At 40.4% G+C, this 19,617-nt stretch overlaps 1 protein-coding gene across 1 annotated transcript; it reads left to right on the forward strand.

Moving 5' to 3' along the window:
* Window positions 1–632: 632 nt before the first annotated feature.
* LOC129376200 (serine/threonine-protein kinase 38-like) lies at window positions 633–16,045 on the forward strand. Its single transcript, XM_055055729.1, has 14 exons — window positions 633–1,005; window positions 7,934–8,073; window positions 8,460–8,511; window positions 8,864–8,986; window positions 9,268–9,351; window positions 9,425–9,548; window positions 9,621–9,775; window positions 9,865–9,967; window positions 10,091–10,152; window positions 10,772–10,889; window positions 11,041–11,164; window positions 11,292–11,387; window positions 11,476–11,567; window positions 11,850–16,045. The coding sequence occupies exons 2-14, from the start codon at window positions 7,940–7,942 to the stop codon at window positions 11,972–11,974; spliced, it is 1,392 nt and encodes a 463-aa protein (XP_054911704.1). The 5' UTR covers window positions 633–1,005; window positions 7,934–7,939; the 3' UTR covers window positions 11,975–16,045.
* The last annotated feature ends 3,572 nt before the right edge of the window (window positions 16,046–19,617 follow it).

A 19,617-nucleotide genomic window follows, 5' to 3' on the forward strand; every position in this document is an offset into this window, starting at 1 on the left:
GATAAAAGGTCAACGAAAAACACATGTAGGTCAATCAAATGTCAATACCTGATTTAACAAAGCAGACAGTTACTTTTTTTTTTTTTTTACATAGGATTAGATTGGATTATTTTTGCTTCATAGCTGAAAAATTATTATTTCAAAACTTTAAAAAAATATATTTACATGAATTATTTTTATCTGGCAGTTTATCAAATAGTTTGAGGATGTGAGAAATCCTCAGAGCAAACAGTGACATGATATTTTAGGTGGACAATACTTATTTTCAGCAGTGCAAGAGGGGAAAAGGAGCCTTTTTTTTCATTACGAATTTAACTTTAACACAGTGACGCCACATTCGCTATTTTTAGCCGGGGTCCGCACAAACCACGGCTCCCAAAATGATGTAACAACGCTCACAACCGGAGGTAGTACAGTATATTCTTCATAGCTGCCGAGAGGAGAGCCTGCTAGCCGAGTCAACCTGCGTCCGTTGTGTGACGCCAGAGGCACCTCTCATTGGTGGAAGCACCTGCTCCTCCTCGTTGCGCCCGCGTCGTGATTGGCTCGAGGGAAAGAACTCGCCGCTGATTGGACGTCACTCGCGTTTTTTTTTTCTCCATGTCGACGCGTTTGCGATGTCAGCCCAGAGCGTCCGATGAGCCCAGACGAGCTCAGGAAGCAGCGGTTCTTATTTTATATTTTGTAGCTACTAAAAAGGGAAGACGGGCGGTATATTTTTGGGAGGTTCGGGGGGGTCGGGCAGACAGCTAAAGACGGTTAAATATTTTCTAATATTTTTAGGCTAGGTTGCTGCCAGCGACAGAAGAGCTTTGTTATGTTTTTTGGCGTTGATACCGGTGATGTTTACTGTCTATTTCTGACGGATAGCCAATATTAACTGGTTCCTCCAGCCTGAAACTGCCTAAATATTAGGCACAGAGCGGATTATTTAACATATTTCCCCCTTTATATCGCTGTGTGCTGGCGGCACGCCAATAATTGACTCTGGAGCAAGACACGGAGGTAGGTAAAATACAATGAAATGCATGTGGAATGTAAAATATAACATTTCAATACTGTCTGAACAGTGCTTATTTGTAATAGAGGCTATAGTATATGATATGGGCAAGTTTGTTCTGACGTCAATTATGCACAAAGCAATTTCTAATGCACCCGAAAATAAAATAAAATTCAAAATGCAGGGGGGGGGGATTAGCAAAATCCCAAAAAAAAAGAATACCTTTTATTCTAGTTTTAAGATGCTCTTAGGTTAGTGAAGCAATAACAATGACTTCTGTATAACATTACGCCTGATGGACCCGCTGATATCACAGATGCACTAAGTCAGACACTGTGACACACTGGCAAGTAGAAAGTTGTGTCATCAGCATATGGGATAAGATGCTGTAATCTGATGGAGTTTGAGGAACCTTGTGGATATGAAATAGAAAGTGACCCGAGAGTCTTGAGGACCTTTGATCAATATGTGTATTTATGGATGTAAATGGCCAGATGCACTTTGTATCCCAGACAGGATGGTTTTAATAAGGTGTTGCAAAATGGCCTGAGTCACTCTCTCAGGTAAAACACCACAACTTTGCAAACACAACGTGAAGTACAACAAAGTAAAAGCTAAAAGATGTATTTTATTTAAAACAGAAAAGCAAATCGGTTCTACTTCAGCTAAAATAATGCAGCATGTTGATCATTACAGTTATTGATAACAACGATGGCTGTTTTTAAGGGAAAAGACTCTGCCTTCTTTCAGCCAATATACTGTGGCTGACAGAAACAATTTATCAGAACATTTTTGCCAATTTCCGACTCAGTTTTTTTTTAAATGTATTTTATTTTATTTTATTTGTTTACTTGTGCAAATCTTAATTTTGGCAGCCGCCCCATGCCTAAATAAAAGTGACCCGACAACAAAGCCTTGAGGAACTCCACATACAAATATTTTTATACTTGTAGATCAAGACTAATAATAAAAATAAAAATAAAAAAACGTAATGCAAATGCATTTTTGTCTGCAATGCGTAAAGAACACAGATGGCAGCAGAGCATCGTCTGGGAGAGTTGCTAAACCAAATCCTCATCAGGTGGGCCAATTTAATTCTCTCTGCAGGTCAGAATCTAAACATGCAAACTTAAACGCGCATCATTTGAGTTAAAGCGACTGTGCAACGCATTCAAAACACACTAGAGATGTTTGTTGTTCAATTTGCTTAGAATCTGAAATATGCCTGTTTCCTGTTGCTTTCGTTCTGGATGAATTACAAAGCTGGCGTTCCTGAGCCTGTTGGTCATTTCAAAGTTTTATGAAAATATTAAGGACTCCTTTTTACGACGACAGTAGCTTGGGTTGCGTGAAGCAGGTCTGATTGATGATCATTTTCCTGTTTGGGTGTTTTGGGAGTTTTTGCACGCGTGAACTCATGTGTGTCCTCGGTGGCGTCACAGATGAGTCGTCTCATTCAAGACGGAAAACAGTGCTGTACGGGTGGAGCGCGTCCGACTGGAGAATTTTACACATTCTGAGAAACCCGGGGTTTAGAAGGAAAAGGATTGTTCTGTTTGTTTTCTTGAGGGCGACTGCTGTGAATTAGATTCAGCTGGCTACCTGTGAGCCGGTGGAACTCTGTGTTTTGAGGAAGCTTTTTAAAACCTTGTCAAAACTCTGGTGCTCTCTAGATAATTCCCCAAGTGTCAGCACTCGTTAAAGGGGGAATACTTTCTAATCTCCTCTGAAGCAGATCTTTGAGGGACTGCCGCGGTTCTGCAGAGTAACCAGAACAAACGTCTTGTTGCCGTCTTGAACAAATGGTCAGGGCATTAATGCCGTACCCTCCCTGCTTCACTGGACGCTCTTGTCGTTTTTAGTTTTAATGGGCTGCTTCAAGCTTGCATGCTTGAGCTTCTAAACAGGCTGCTTGCCTTCATAATGCCTTCCTTGTTATTGCCTGAGTGGTGCAGCCTTGTTTGTTTAGCTACAGGGTGGATCTGGTTAACTTCAAGCCAAATTCAGTCCCTTCAGATGGACTTAAAGGGCTGTGCAGCTGAGCTGCTGCGCGGCTAGCTTACAGCCTGTTCATTTTCTACATTCTGCTGGACCCGGGTCGTCCGTACAGCACCTTCTGACCAGTTTCCACCTTGTGCTTTGGTGCAGGAGGAACTGGTGCACTTCACAAATGAGATTTTCTGGAAAAATCAAGACGACAGCTGAACACTACAAAACACGATCACAAAACGATGCTTCGACCTTTTTGAATTCTGCACCTGAAAATGAACCGAAGTATAAAAAGAAACTCAAACTACAAGAATAAATAATAAAAGCTAAACTGAAACGAAACAATGTTTTACTGACAAAAACTATCAAACAGACTTTAAGGACTAATTAAAACTTTCTAGATAAGACAAATAGTCACAATAAAATACAACTAAACTATTATTAAAAAACAAATCCAAACTGACCATAAAGCATGTGTCTGAGCTAGTGGACTTGACTCAGTTACACCAATTCTTTCAGGAGCAATTGGTCTAAATTCCATAATAACCATCTTATTTTAAATGCAATTCCACTCATACAGTTCATGTAAAAATCAAGTTTTACCCGTACTTGCAGCTGGCAGGTAAGAGCCACGGGTGTTTTCACCGAACAAACAACGCTCAGGCCAGGAGTAAACAGAGGAAATTAAACAAGCAGCAGCTATGAGCATTATATTTCTTTAATAAGCAGAATGATATTGATCCCAATAATGAATTTTCCTCTTGCAATGAGTTACCAGAATTCATAGGGCTGCAAAAACCGGTAGCCCTCCTTCTAGAGACACACTGTCTGCATAGGAAATTAGCATACATTACGCAGTGCATTACTTCCAAAAACAAAAACAAAAAAAAACATAACCCAGCCTGGAAAATTTGTCATGCTGCAGCCAGTCTGTTACACTTTCCTCATTATGTCAGTCTGAAACACAAGCTGCTAACCTGAATGAGGGAGAGGTACGTACTCGGCCCGCTTCTCCTCAATGGAAAGAAGCCATAAGGTTTTCCCAAATGTCACTTCATGCGCTCGCGCTAGCTGCCTTTATTTGGCGCGTGCGGCCAAGATGCACTTAATGAGGAAAAACTGTGAGCAGCTCACAGTGTCGTAGGCGGACTCGTGGAAAAACAGGGTAGCTCTGGGGTGAAATGTTCCCACTGCCATGGCTTCCGATGCAGAGGGGCTCACAATTTGAGGTATTGAAACACTAGCTGCCTGATTTGTTTTGGAAAAATACCCCAAGAAATCCAGCTAAAATACAGTCTTTAGCAGACTGTATTTTTATATATATATATCTACATTATTTATTTATGTGGCGGATCCAGTTGCTTTCAGTATTTGTTCCAGTTTAAGGGATTTTATAACTTTGGCAAAAGTTGATACACAGTACCAGGTACACAAACCACCTTTACATTTGTAGTCACACAAGGATGATTTTAAGTATCTTTTTCAGCACATTGATTTCTAAGTATAATATTAGCAGAGTAGTAAAGTAATATTTAACTGGTCTGAAGGCTTTTAAGTCTCAGCCTGCAGTTCTGGATTGTGTCCAGAAAGAAAGCTGATTTGTTTAAGACTAGTTATTCATATTCATATTTGTAATTATAACATGTAATGCTAAAAATAATATCTGATATTTAATAAACAATATCAATGACTAAGGTTCCTGCCAACTTGGCAGTGAATACATTTTGTACAGTTCATCAAAAGTCCAACTATGTAATTCCCTACAAGCCTTTTTTCTGTTTTCACAAAAAAATATCCTAACTATAACTTAGATTTGCGTAAAACTCCCAAACTGATAAAAAGAGTAGCATGTTGAGCCTTCCTGTTATTTGCTTAAAGTCTTGCTCTCTCTTGACAAGTCCGAGAAAAAATAATTTGTTTACAAATGGCTCCTTCCATCTCTGTCCTTCATCTTACCACTTAAAAAATTGTCACTCTTCCACCCCTCCAGAACCCGTCCAACTTCCCAAACGTGACTTTGAACCCGTGTTGTGTATTAAAAATGATCACGATGGCAAACAGGGGCCGCAGAGGCAAGCAGGACAGCCGCCATCTTGCTTCTTCTCTCTGTTGGTATTTCGTATCACCCCCCGTTGATGTGTTGAAGATACCTTCTTCATTCCCAATCGACAGATGGAAACAGGCATTGTCTCGGACCAAAACCTCTGTTATGATTTGCAAAGTATCAGATTTTTCAGTTTCTTACCGGCCGGTCTCGAGCGACGGCTGACCAAACTGAAAATGATTCAGTTCCAAAAACACCAATATTTGTTGCACAGTAAGCAGTTTGTAATATTTCATTTTTGTTATATTTAGAAAATGTAAAGGGTGTCAGAATTGGATGAAGGAATTGGATGCTGACTGAGCCAGACAGCAGAGAAAAGCCAAGCATCGGCGGTTACGCCACAGCTTCCCTGTCGGACCCTAAATGGTTGCATTTTGCACCTTTCCTGCCAGCTTTGTCCCCTCTGCTGTGCATTAGATGTGGGCCTCATCGCTCCACTCCCCTCTGAGGCCTGCGCTCTACCACTCACCTCCCTCAGTCACCAGCATCCAATCAAAGCAGCAAGATTTTAGTTATTCTTCTTGTATGCTGACAACCTAACACAAGGAAGAAGTAGTGTTGGGCTGTGCTCCTTTCTTACAGTAACCCAGGTTGACGAACCTAAATAAACCCTCAGCCCATTTTTCCTCCCCTTCCAAATCAGGGACTTTACAGCAATGATTCAGAGGTTTTTCCCTCAGAAGTCAGGAAGCGTCCTGTTGTTGTGGGACCGTCGGGGCCAAAACGGGAAAAGGGCCGGGGGAATAGACGAAACACGGCTCCTATCTCTGTCCCGCAGGGCTTGTTTAATGTCTTTGTGAGCTAATCTAACCCATTCATGCCTTTCGGATGGCGGGCTGCCAAATGTTTTAGTGATATACACGTCCACCCTTGTCCCTTTTTCCTTCTCTTACGTAACGTTTGCATAATCTGCTCTCATCAATATTCAGCTCCTTAAAGAGGGGGAAAATTCAACTTATTTCCTTATTTGTCTTTTAAGCAGTCTTCGAGTTGGGGTAAGACTTTCTTTTTAATTTATGCAAAATAGAAACGCAGCAATTATTTATGCTGCTGCAAAAATAATGCAAAAAACTGATTATTAATGATTATATATATGTTTATTTTTTTACTGTAGCAAAAAAAAGGAGCTAATTTTAAATTCTGATTATTCATTTTTAAGGCTAATTTTTATTTAATTATTCTTTATGGCAATTTTTTTTATATGTATTTCAAATGTCGTCCTGTTCTGTATTCATCTTTGAGAGGGTGGACTTGCACCGTTATGCTATTATCAACACATTAGTTGAAAATGGTCTCAAGCCAACGATATCATTATCGCAATAATTTCTGTGGCCATTCATCATCGCGACCCTTTCAGAGCAGGGATGCACCGATTCCACTTTTCTTTTTCACTGACATTTGAAAAAGCCTCACCTGCTGATGCTGATGTAAGAAAGATACGATCAGTTTCTCGTGTAAATATTGTCCGTACTGATGTATCGGATGGCCACATCATGATATTACCATCCTCTCAACTGAATGTTTTCCCAATAGATTTATCAAGATCTGTTTGATTAGCATGTCTGTTTGTGGTTTGTTCACCATTTTTTCCTCAATACTCAGGTGATATTATCATCAAAACTTTTTCCCTGAACTTGAAGGGGAATGGGAATCATTTGGCTGTCAGATGTGTTGCCGTTTTTTTCATTTATTTATATATTTATTTTTAGACATGCCCAGTTTAAACGAAGACCATTAAAGTTGAAAGACTCCACTCTATTCAAACCTTCAAATGCGCGCTCCTGAAATGAAACCCTACGGGCCGTGAGCCGTCCAGCATGTGACTTTCCATTTCGTGGCTCACTGGGACATTTTAGCGAGATACGAAATAGAATCTGAAAAAAACAAAACAAAAACGATTCCCATAGCATTTATATAGTTTACCAGTTGGATACACATAATATAGATACATAGAAGTATGATAATAATAATACTGCCACTATAGAGCTATGATGCTTATGGTTTCTTTCTGCTGGGTCCATTTCTCCTAGAACCAAGATCATAAATTTCTTTCATAGCTGCCATGTATCAGCCAAAATAGGCTTATTAGCGCTTTAATGTGGTGGCCTCTTTGGTAGCTGACAAATAACTCTCTTATTAGAATATTAATAATACATCTTTAGCAGATGATGAAACCTCCAGATAGGCGTTTATGTGCAGACATCATTTTGGGTGGACAGGAGCCTATCTGTTTATTGTGGAGGGAGAACAGTGCTGCCTGAACGGACATGTCGCATTTTATCTGGCTTTTATGTCATCAATGTGTGACGTACAGTACGTCATAATTCAGAAGGTTATGGTTATGAAATTCTGACAGAAGTCTGTGTCAGTGAAGCGCATCACATCACAGTCCCACCACTCTTGGCTCTGAATACACGTCCCAATAGACTAGCCTCCAGAAATTGCTGTAAATTCTCCACAAACGGCATCGATATTAGTCTTACTTTCTTTTCGTCAGCTTCCTTCATCTTGTTATGATCGTGGGACAATCTTGTCGGCTCCCACTGCTGAATAAAATTTAAAATCGTTCCATGAACGGTTCTATATATTATCGCTTCCGTATACAATGCAATGTTGTGTGACATCACCGTTCTTCTTCTGCATATTTAACTAGCAGTATGAACAGTCAGCATCAAGACGTGCTGTGTGAAAGTAGCTTAAACACCTCTATGCTATAATCCCGTGCAAGCAAGTGCCCTAACCTGTTCTCGTGATAACCTGCCAAAACTTAAAACCGTTCCATTCAAATGGTGACCTGCTTCCTCCTCAACTCATCTGTTTGTGGTTTTGTTGTCCACCAGGATAGCATGGCCATGACGGGAGGGACGGCAGCTGCCCTTCCCATGAGCAACCACACCCGGGAGAGGGTGACCGTGGCCAAGCTGACACTGGAGAACTTCTACAGCACCCTGCTCACGCAGCACGAGGAGCGGGAGATGAGGTAAGCCCCGTTACCGGCCGACGGGAGAGTCTCCAAGCCTAGATGGAGCTGTTGTTTACAGCGTTGAGTTTCACCGCTTGGGCTCGTAGATAAGGCAACAGTCCCCGAGACGGTGTGAACAAAACAAACGCCTGTCACTCTCCTGTTACCTGAGGGTTGACCTGTTGCTCAGGGAACTCCTGTAGGAGACACACGAGTCTCTGTTTACACCAACACCCTACACCTCCTTTGTCGAATAAATCGCTCTCTGGAAGCTTCCACTCCAACAGTTACACTCACAAGCTTATTTGGAGGAAACTAGAAACTGGAGATGTTTTATCATGCGTGTTTACTGTGAGCTTTATGCTTTGAATGACCTGTTTTATGTGGCGTCTTCCTCATTTTAGGCAGAAGAAGCTAGAGAAGGCCATGGAGGAGGAGGGTTTGCCTGATGAGGAGGTACAAATCCAATTTTTTCATGTTCTTTTACATTAGATTCACAAATTTCAATAGATTTATTGAGATTTTATGTGACATTCCAACTTATAATAGCTCAGAATTTTCCACAAATGCAAATCTGTTACATTCAGCCTTCTAATAATCTAATGTCCCTAAATGAAATCCAGCACAATCAACTGCTTCCCTACATTTTATATAAATTCAGCTGTAGATTAACTGAATAGATGGGAAAGATGACCAAGGGGCTGGAATACTTTAGTTAGGCACTATACAAACATGAAACCACCGAAGAAATTCATAATTGTAATATTTGAAGTCAGTCGGGCAACTCGGCGTCTCTGTTCCATTGCAGAAAGTGATGCGGCGCTCGCAACACGCCCGTAAGGAGACAGAGTTTCTGCGTCTGAAGAGGACGCGGCTCGGCTTGGACGACTTCGAGTCTCTCAAGGTTATTGGAAGGGGAGCTTTCGGAGAGGTAGGTCAATATCTATCAATGACATAAAGTTCATTTGTATAGCACATTTCAGCAACAAGTGCCTTCCATCATAAAAGCACAAAAATGGTCATAAAAACATCATACAGTCACCAATTGAGAAACCAGATGGCACTTGATCAAGTGACTTGACATAAAAAATAATGTCTACTGGTTGTCACAACTATTGACTAGTTGATGTTTTTTTTTTTTTCCCTTTGAACAAATAAACTTGAATGACTTATTGATACATTTAAATAAACGAAAACTTTCTCTTCGTCTAGGTCCGTTTGGTGCAGAAGAAGGACACAGGACACATTTATGCCATGAAGATCCTGAGGAAAGCAGACATGCTGGAGAAAGAGCAGGTGACTCCTTGTTCTGCCATTCTAAATGCAAAATTACACTCTGCTGTGTTCTCAAGTTCATGGTCGGCTGCAGGTGGCTCATATCCGCGCGGAGAGGGACATCCTGGTGGAGGCGGACAGCGCCTGGGTGGTCAAGATGTTCTACAGCTTCCAGGACAAGAGGAACCTCTACCTCATCATGGAGTTCCTGCCTGGAGGTGCTTACCCCCCTACACAGCATCCGATGATGTTCGACAAGCGAGAAACATCTCTTGCCCTTCTGTTGCCAGGCGACATGATGACGCTGCTCATGAAGAAGGACACCCTGTCGGAGGAGGCCACGCAGTTCTACATCGCTGAGACGGTCCTGGCCATCGACTCCATCCACCAGCTGGGCTTCATCCACAGAGACATCAAACCTGACAACCTGCTACTGGACTCCAGGGTCAGAACCAAGCCCATATGACCCTCAAATGACTCCAGAGTCGTACGGTTTGAGGCTCGTAGTGTCACTCAATGTCCATTTGCGTCCAGGGTCACGTGAAGTTGTCTGACTTTGGGCTGTGCACCGGACTGAAGAAGGCTCATCGCACGGAGTTTTACAGGAACCTGACGCACAACCCACCCAGTGATTTCTGTGAGCCGCATATCCGTCATAAGTAGATTGAACCAAATAGCAATAAAAGCAGCAGAATGGAATTGAGATTGTTCTATTTTGTTTCATACAATGCTTCTCTTCTTTGTTCTGTGTTTTTTTCAGCTTTCCAGAACATGAACTCAAAGAGGAAAGCAGAAACCTGGAAGAAGAACAGGAGACAGCTGGTACGGATCCTGTTTAGACTGTAGCTCAGGTGTAGTTTTGGCCTTTTCATGCACTCATGTGCAAATGTCAAATTTGATCAGTTCTTTTCCAGATGGAGTTAATTTAAAATCGCCGTCATCTGAGCATGGCCTACACTTTTCTATGTTATCTGTGCATTTCAAACCAGATATTTACATACACCGAATAAAAAGACACATTTTTTTTCTCATTGTCTGGAGTTAGACCAAACTTTTCTTGTTTTATTACCAATTTTTTTCTAATTCCTAGATCCCTGAAAATATGGCGAGAACTGTTTTTTAGAATTTGTCTTTGTAACGTCCCAAGTCATAAATTTTTAAGCAACGGATACCAATGATACTGATGATAAAAAAACTTTTGAATTCGAGGAAAGTTACAAAAACATTTCTAAAATCTATTCTCACCGAGGTTTCTGGCATTTAGCATATAAAAATAATCTTTGTAATTCTGACTAAGTTTAAACAAGAAAGGTTTGGTCTGTTTAATCAATACAACAAACTTAAAGGGAGTGAACCAGATCGATCTATTCCCTGCTTTAGACGTGATTTTCATATCTTCCATTTAGAAAGCTGAGATTTGAATGTTGCTGCTCTCTTATAGGCTTATTCCACTGTGGGGACGCCGGACTATATCGCTCCTGAAGTGTTCATGCAGACAGGGTACAACAAGCTCTGTGATTGGTGGTCTCTGGGTGTCATCATGTATGAAATGCTCATCGGTAAGAACAGATCATTCTCGGTGTTGTTGGATAGATACGTTTAACGTTTAAGCTCACTCTAAGACTTGAAGTAGGAGTTCAAACCCCTGGAGATGGTACAGAGGCATCACCATTGTTTCTTCCGTCTGTTGCGTATTGGGGTCGTTGGCAGGTTACCCGCCTTTCTGCTCGGAGACGCCACAGGAGACCTACAGGAAGGTCATGAACTGGAAGGAAACGCTCGTCTTCCCACCTGAAGTCCCCATCTCAGAGAAGGCCAAAGACTTGATTTTAAGGTTCAAAAATTGACTTGTCTACCTTCCGATCTCACGGGAAGATCAGACCGCGAGACTGGATGTGCTGTCTTTTTACAAGTTCTCAGTTCTGTTTTCACTTTTAACTTTCTGTTGGGTGTTACTGAAGGTATTGCACTGATGCGGAGAACAGAATCGGAGCTGTGAGTGTAGAGGAGATCAAGAGTCATCCATTCTTTGAGTCAGTGGACTGGGAACACATCAGGTACAAGCAAACAGGCTTTTCTAAACGCGGACTCACTTTACACTAAACTTTCATCAGAATATATAACACCTTTTGTCTCTGTCCACAGGGAGCGACCGGCAGCCATTTCTATCGAAATCAAAAGTATTGATGACACTTCAAACTTTGACGACTTCCCTGAATCAGACATCCTTCAGCCAGGTTTGTCATATCAAATGTCTCATGTTTTTCAGTTATGAGAGCCTATTTTTTTTATTTTGTAGTAAAACTCTCTTTACACATGCATGAGGTCACCTCTGTTGTAAATATAACTAGTATTTAACTGAAAACAAAGTGAATTTAAAAGCACAGTGTGGGAAATCTGGTGACATCTACGGGTGAAGTTGCAGAATACAACCCAGACATCACTCCTTCTTTCCAACATCAGATCTTTATCTCGAGGCTAGCTAAGTCAATTGAATCAATTTTCTGTGTTTTGAACAGCCAATGCAACAGAGCCTGACTTCAAATCAAAGGACTGGGTGTTCCTGAACTACACTTACAAACGATTCGAAGGCCTGACTCAGCGAGGCACCATCCCCACGTACATGAAGGCAGGAAAGGCCTGACACGCTCCAGGAAAGCAAACACAGAGACGTTTAACGGACACAGGGTCGGGCCGCCGAGCCCCCGCCGGTTCTGACGGGCCACGCCGGTGCCGCGACGCACCGTTGGCCCCTCGGCCTAAACGTAACCATCATCACAAGTTATTTAGGTCCGCTCTGCTGCCAAGAAAACGCCCCACTGGAAGGAGCTGGGAAACGACAGAGCATCGCCGCATTACCTCGGTTGTTTATATTTCACGTGCGCAGTCTCTAGCCATAGCTCTCGGGCCAGCTCTTTAACTAGGGCACTAATTAAGCATATCTGCATGTTCAGCTTAAAGGTTGACAGCAGGAATGGGGCTTGAATACGAATCCCTGCTTTCTGCATCCTCACGTTGATAGTTGATACACTGGCGGTTACATTAACACAGCTGCAAACTGATGTCTGCTTAAAAGCTCTCAACACTGTATTCAAAATCTGGTTGACCGGAGAGAATCAGAACTACTGAAGCACACATGCTGCTGTGCTGTACGGAGAATTCCAGCACGATTTCCGATGAGTTTCATAGCTCCGACCTGAAGCAAGTTCCATTTTTCAATTTTGATATTGATGTTCGGTTTGTCGCTGCCTGCTCTTGCAGCGGTAGGTATCAAAGTGTTTTTAATGAGAATCTCACAATCGGTTTAGAATGAAGACATCTAGAGTTCTCTATATATTGTGAGTTTCACCTTTTTATCTTTAATTGAGCGTCCACTGTTTAAGTTGTGTAATAACTGCGAATGGATATCAAAAAAGTACAAGCATCACACTCGGGGTATAATATTTTAGGAATGAGCAAACACCAAAATCCTGCTGGAATCCTCCTTGATAAAGGTGGGACACTGGCATAGTGCAGGTGTAACTCGCTGCAAAGCAACAAGACAGAACTCGTAATTCTTCTGCTTAGCATCTGTCGGTGTGAGGCATTGCCAAATCGCTCTGTGTCCTTTCAAGATGTAAAACGGTCAATTTAATGAGTCGCAGGCCCAGCCTCTTGCTTCTTAAGTCAACAAAAACATGCAAAAGTGCCTTTTTAAGTAGCTAGATGTATCACTGTAGTTTAGGAAACATTAATTAGAAGGCATTTGTTAAGCTTAGACTAGAGTAAAGCTGATTGATTTTGAGAGAACAGTAAAGGGGCAGCTTGAATTACATGCATAACAAAAAGAAAATATATAAGCTGGTGTCTTTTAGGTGATTTATGAGGGTTGTGATAATACAAAGGCAGGTTTTTATGGACAAAATAATAAAACAGGAGAGTCTTTAACCAATAAAGTTGGTTAAGGTTAAGTTGCATAAGAGTGATCCCTCTAGGTTTGGAGTTTTTAATTTTATGCCCATCGCAGGATGCGTTTTAACACTTTTTGTTTTTTGCTCCCTCTAACAAGCACCCAAACGAACAAAGCGCTCCTCGTAAAGTCAGTCTTTAACCATGAAGTCTCAGAAGGGGAGACTACGGAGTTACCAAAGAACTCTAATCATCACATGCCGTGGTTCGAATGTAGCCATCGCTTATTCTGCACTTAACAGAAAACTACTTTTGAAAAGGAAGTCATTTCCATTTACTAGATCTAAGCTTCTAAAGCAAAATGTGTGTGTGGACAGTGATATTTCTGAGATGTCCGCTAAGAGTTCTAAGAGTAAATGTATAATCAGGAGGTGTACAGAAGATTTCCAGGAATCCCTATGTTAGCTATTTCTGAAGGCCTCTGCTATAAAAGTAGTTCTCTTCTTATATTTTCCATGTAAGTAATTTATTTGTTGAGCTACAATTGCCTTGGCCGACTTCTCTCGAAAATGCTACAAAACGTTGGACTGATGAGGGTTTTAGAGGCAGATATCTGTATATTTTTGTGCTATTTATGCTGCTCGTTTTTTTTTATGTATAAATTGGCTTTTTCTTTTTGCAGACATTCACTGTATTTTAATTGGCTGTGTTTTATGTGAAATCGCTCCCACTGATGTAAACAACAAACAGAAAAAAAGTTCAGAATCCTATGCACGTCTATGGACGTCTCTTATGGGTAATAAGGTTTGCAAGCCCTTTTTTTTCTAGTCAGCGACAAAAAACGTAAATTGGTATGTAGATGATGTGATTGGTAAGGAGTGGTGGATTCAGCAGGACAGAGCTGAATCTATTTACCAGGCAGTTGCTGGCGCATCCAACAATCTAGAACAGTGGAGGAAGGTCACCAGACACAATGAGTGCTTCGTGCAGGCAATTGATTGGAGGTTGCGTTGGGTGTTTGCTTCGAAGCAGGTGGTTTTGATGTGCATGTTCCCAGCAATACCACACAGTAGTCCTAAATTGAGAGTGTTGGACACTCAAGGGCCACCACACTCTTTGTTAAGGTTCCAAACATTCAAGATGGACCACAACACCATAAATGTGGGGTTTGGAGGTCAAAAGGGCATAACTTAAGGTTTTCTCTGGTAATGTTTTGATGGAACCAGACAGGAACAACATTCTCCTGCTTGTCTTTCCTAAGATGTCACCCTCTACACTAGAACTTGACGATATGCTGAGGACGTAATTAAGCTATTTGATTCAGTTGTGTTGGACCTGGGACACATCTAGATGTTGCAGGACATCAGGCCATAGAGGGTTAGAGTTTGACAAACCTGTCATGATGAGGTCCTAGCTAGGCCTCCATAAAATGGACATGTGTTGGATCACCTTGGACATCAAGTCCAACCCAGTGCTTACCTCTTGAATCTTGGGTTGACTTGCCAGTGAAGACATTGGCCATGTTTTGGACTTGATGACTGCTTGTACCTACACCCAATGGTGCCACGGAACCAACTCTTTGATCTGATATCAAAATCATTGCATAACCTTTCGAAACATGACTTTTTCTTCCATTGCCACTCTGTTTCATGTTTAAAGAAATAGTCCTGCCATTCAAATTCTTACTACTGCACGAGTGAAGAAACAAGAGTACCGTAAACGGATTGGCTCAACATATTTAAACTATTTTGGTTTTCTAGGAAGGTACGCTGACAGGGGGGTCTAATTATTTGTTGAAATTGATTAACTTAGACATGGCATCCAATGTGTTCTCCATCTGGTCATGTCTTTCAAATGCCACAAAATCTATTTGTGGGAATTTCTATTCAAACTTAAGTGTCAGTGCAGAGCTTAGTGATGTCACTGGTTCATAGTTACAGACTCCAGAGCAACATTGGGTTGTTGCTGTTCAGTAGAATGGGTGATGAATTCCAAGACTGCCTTTGATCAACAACAGAAAAGGTTTTAAGCGTTACTGAAACAATCTCAAATTAGAAAATTCAAACCTCTTGGTCAGTTTTTTAGACAGATGTGTCTAATTCAGAAACAAAAACTGCTTTCATAAAACTCCGGAAAAATAGTGACATGACTTGAAGACTGACTAGGAAAGGGACAATTGTTCATGAAGTGGATGATCTCCTTTTGTGTTGTGAGGTGATGTGTCTCACTGTTTAGTGTTAAATGTCTGTTTTGTGCTAGGGTTGACGGTGTTTGTTTTTATTTATCATGAAGAAGATAAAAGGTAGATGAATAGTTGCGATACGTGCTATATTTCACTTTATACAGCCACACTTGACTTGAAATCCACTATGGTGTCACTTTAACTAAAGGGATTTTTCAACGAGGTAGTAAAAGGTTCAGGAAAAAGTTTCTTATTTATCAAGCAAGACAATTCATTTGCAATGGACCAAACCAGTTTACTGCCGAGTAACAAAGAGTCTTTGGCAGATTATTAAGGGTAATGCTGTATGTTTCGTTTTGCCAAGAGACAATGAACGCAACTACATCATATGATAAAATCAACATAAAGGCCGAAAAGGTGAATGATTTGTATTTCCCTCCCTGTTGAAGGAAGATTCCCCGGTTCCACGGCTCAGAACTGCGTCATGATGTGTATATACTCCAGTAGGCACTTGGAAGGATACTGTCTGTAGATGAGAGAAGGAGATGCTCATTAATATATTCACTCATGTTGCTGAGTTTTTTTGTTTGTTTTTTTTTTATGTTGATACACTGTTCAGAAATAATAAAATTTAAAATAATTAAACTTTTGAAGTTTTTGATGTATTTACTGTTCTGGGAAATTCCTTTTTTGTTTTTGTTTTTTTGTTTGCCACAGACCATGTAACAAACACCACTGTCCAAATTGATACAGTTGTTAGTCTTTTCCTACTTCCTCTCAACTCTTAAAAGAAACTCACTCTAGTTGACAGGGATCAACGATGTGATGTGGTTTAACTTGGTCTTGTCTACAGTCATCTCTCCGAACTTTAAATACCTCTCTTACACTCAAGTCCTAAATGAATTACTTGAGACTTAATTTGAACCTTTTTCTACCTCCTAAGCAATGATAATAAACAGAAAACAGGCGCAGATCAAATGAAATGAGACTAAATCTGTAGCAGATGAAGTTTTGGCAATGTAGAATCAAAACTCTTTACTTTCCCCTTGTTGATCCACTAGGGGGAGCTCTTGGCGAGCTTTTATTTCATTTTCTGTTTGTCAAGATCTTCTGAATTAACGAATGGATAAAAACAGTTTAATCTAGGCATGGTAGAGATTCAGTTACAAAATCAAAGTATGCCAGTCAAGCATGAATAATCATTAATCAAAGTGACTTATCTTACAAATAGTGGAATTTTGAAGTCAGTTGTAATAAAAAATATTTTCCTAGACAGAATTCTTGTTCTTTAAAAGACACCGTGTCCCAGGTTACCATATGTAGTGAACTGGCAGCTATAAGAAAACTCAGAAAACCCCTTCATGTGAGTCATCAATATGTTACGTCAAGAATTAGCCAAGAATTCACGCTGTCCCATCCCACCCTGCAAATCTAGTTAACCGGGTTTCTCTTAATCCCTTACCCCCATTAAGGAAACTGGGTTTCTGGTTTGGACCAAGAAATCAGGTTACAACAGAAAGCCAACAGCAAGCGGGTTACTTACGCACTCGAAAACTTACCTCACGGAAGAAGTGATAGTGCCGTCATGCCGTGACCCTGTTGTCATGGTCTTATTCTGTAGAACCCAATTTTCATTTTAGCTGTGGAGAAAATCAGATGCATAAAGATGGAAGTAACCTTTAAGGAACACTGATAAAAGGTCTTCTGAAGGTCATTTTGTGGAAGTAAAAGTTGACATTAGACCTCACAGAACCTTTATAGAACAATCCCTGGAGGTTTCCAAGAGTCACTGTGGACATCAAAGGTAATCTCCAGGAAGCAACAAAAGTTCCTTGAGGGTCATTTGAATGAAAGTTTATGAAAGGTCACAACAGACTTCATAGAGCCTTTTCAGCTTTCCCTGAAGGTTTCCAGGTTTCAATACTATGATTGTTGCCTTCTGGAACCTTCAGCCAAATATCCCCGCAAAATTCCTAAAGAGTAACACTAAATATTTAAAGCAGGACTTCAAGGAACCTTCAGAGAACATTTTCTTAATATTCAAGGAAAGCTTTGAGGAACTTTTTTCAAGGTTTCCCAAAGAGCCACATCGTGGAATAGTTAATCTTCAGGGAACTTTTAGTAAAGGTTCTTTGAAGGTCATAAAAAGTATGATATTTGACATTGGTTCTCACAGAACTCAAGAGGCAATAAGGGAGCATTTTGTGAAGGTTCTCAAAGTGTCACATTGTGAACATCACCAATAGCCTCCAATTAAAATTCCTTGAAGTCAGTAAAAAGGTAACTCTCTGAATTTTAAAGCTAATCTTCTGTGAAACTTTAGGTCATTTACCCAAAGGATACAGTTGTAAAAGTGGAACTTAATCTTTAAAGAGTCTTAGAGATCCTTTATGGAGGTTATGTGTGGTGTGAAAGTTCACATTTACCCTCAATTTATCTTTGGAGAATGTCGCCTAAAGATCCCCAAGCTGCAATGTTGCAACAAGGTTTCAAGGACCTTTTGGGGAATATTCTGTGAAGATTTAGAAAAGGTCAAATTGTAAATGCTGAAACTAACCTTCAGTAACGTTTCATGGAATGTTTCTCAGAAGTTCCTGAAATATCACATTTGGGATTTTGCACTGTCAAAGTTGAAGGTATCACAGAACCTTTAGGGAGCGTCACTCTACCAATGCCTTCTGGAAACCTTGAGGAATGTTCCCTGAAGGTTCTCAGAAAGTCATATCGTGTTGAAGCTAATCTTCTTGGGGCATCTAGGGAATGTTCTCTAAAGGTCCCTGTAAATGTTGAATCTAATTGTCAAAGAACTTTACCTGAAGACTACAAGGAAATCAAACAATGAATATTGCACTTAACTTCCTTTCTGATTTAGGAATTAATCCCTGAGGGTTATTTCTGAAACTTTTGAACATTCCCTGGAGGGAAACATCACGAATGTCGCTTAACTTCCATTCAAGTTACTTCAGAGAGAAGATTCCTGAAAGGTTCCTCAAAGGTCACATTGTAGTCGCTAAATGTAACTTTCAGTTTGGAACACAGTAAATCACAGAGAACATTCCATGAAGGTTCTACATGCAAGGAACTTTTCCAAAACAGCAGCTGACTGTTCCCGGGCAACATTAAATATTAAACGTGAAGAACTTTGCAGATCTTGGAAGTTATATTTTCCTTCCAGTTGTTGGCTGCTGTTGCAAACATCATCAACAGTTATTAAATGACCACACCGAAATATTTGCTGGGCAACATTCCTCTGACATGAGGAAAGATACAAGAACATTTCCCTCTTTAGTCATAAATCATGTTGATGATTTCAATAGGTAGGCAGGCAGATTTATAGTAATTATAAGTCAAATATTTATTATATATGTCAAATTATTAGAAATTCTGGCACTGACTCCTTGCGTTGCTGCTCTGAACCACCAGATTATGTTTGTAATGTGTCTGTTTCGGCATCACCTGACCACGCCGGTGTTCTGAAACGCGCGTGGAATCGCCGCGCTTTCTCCACGGACTCTTTCTAAATGGGTTAACGAGCCTCCCGCCGCCACGTGACCCTCGAGTTATATAATATATAGGTCAGCACGTTTCTCGCTGGCACGTGCAGCCTTCTTTCTTACGTAAAGTCTCGTGCAAAGGTCTCAAATAACGCTATGTAGGTGAGCGCCGAAGATCGTCGATGCGAGCGTGACCTATCACTTCTCACATATATTCCCGAGCCTTTGTCCTACAAAACTCCTTAAGGTAAATGTTTTCACTGCAACACACGACGACAGTCTGCTCGTTTTCCTTCGTATTGTTAGAATTGTCAACATAAAGTCAGTTTAGCATTTGTTTTAGAATCTGTTCAAAATAAGTCTTAGGTTGAAACTATTGAAAGCGAAAGTTATTATAATCCAAAAAATGAATTTATTCATTCATTTGAATATTCATTTATTTCACATATTTATATAAATATGTGAAATAAATAAATAAATACATAATGTGTCAGTGTTTGAAAAGCAGTGAAAACATACTTAAGTGCAGTATTGCAAATATAGATGGTGAATTAAAAGTTGAATCAATTATGTTAAAGTTATTGCAGAATCTATTTAGATAAAATGTGCAATAATCCATCATTAAATAATTAAAACTGTTGCAATGGATCATCAAATGGACCCTAACATTTGGGTGGATAATCTGCACAACAGTTTAACTTGAATAAAATGTAGTGCACTCCA

Source organism: Poeciliopsis prolifica, unplaced genomic scaffold, assembly GCF_027474105.1.
Source record: "Poeciliopsis prolifica strain line A6 unplaced genomic scaffold, Auburn_PproV2 SCAFFOLD042, whole genome shotgun sequence".
Lineage (NCBI taxonomy): Eukaryota > Metazoa > Chordata > Actinopteri > Cyprinodontiformes > Poeciliidae > Poeciliopsis > Poeciliopsis prolifica.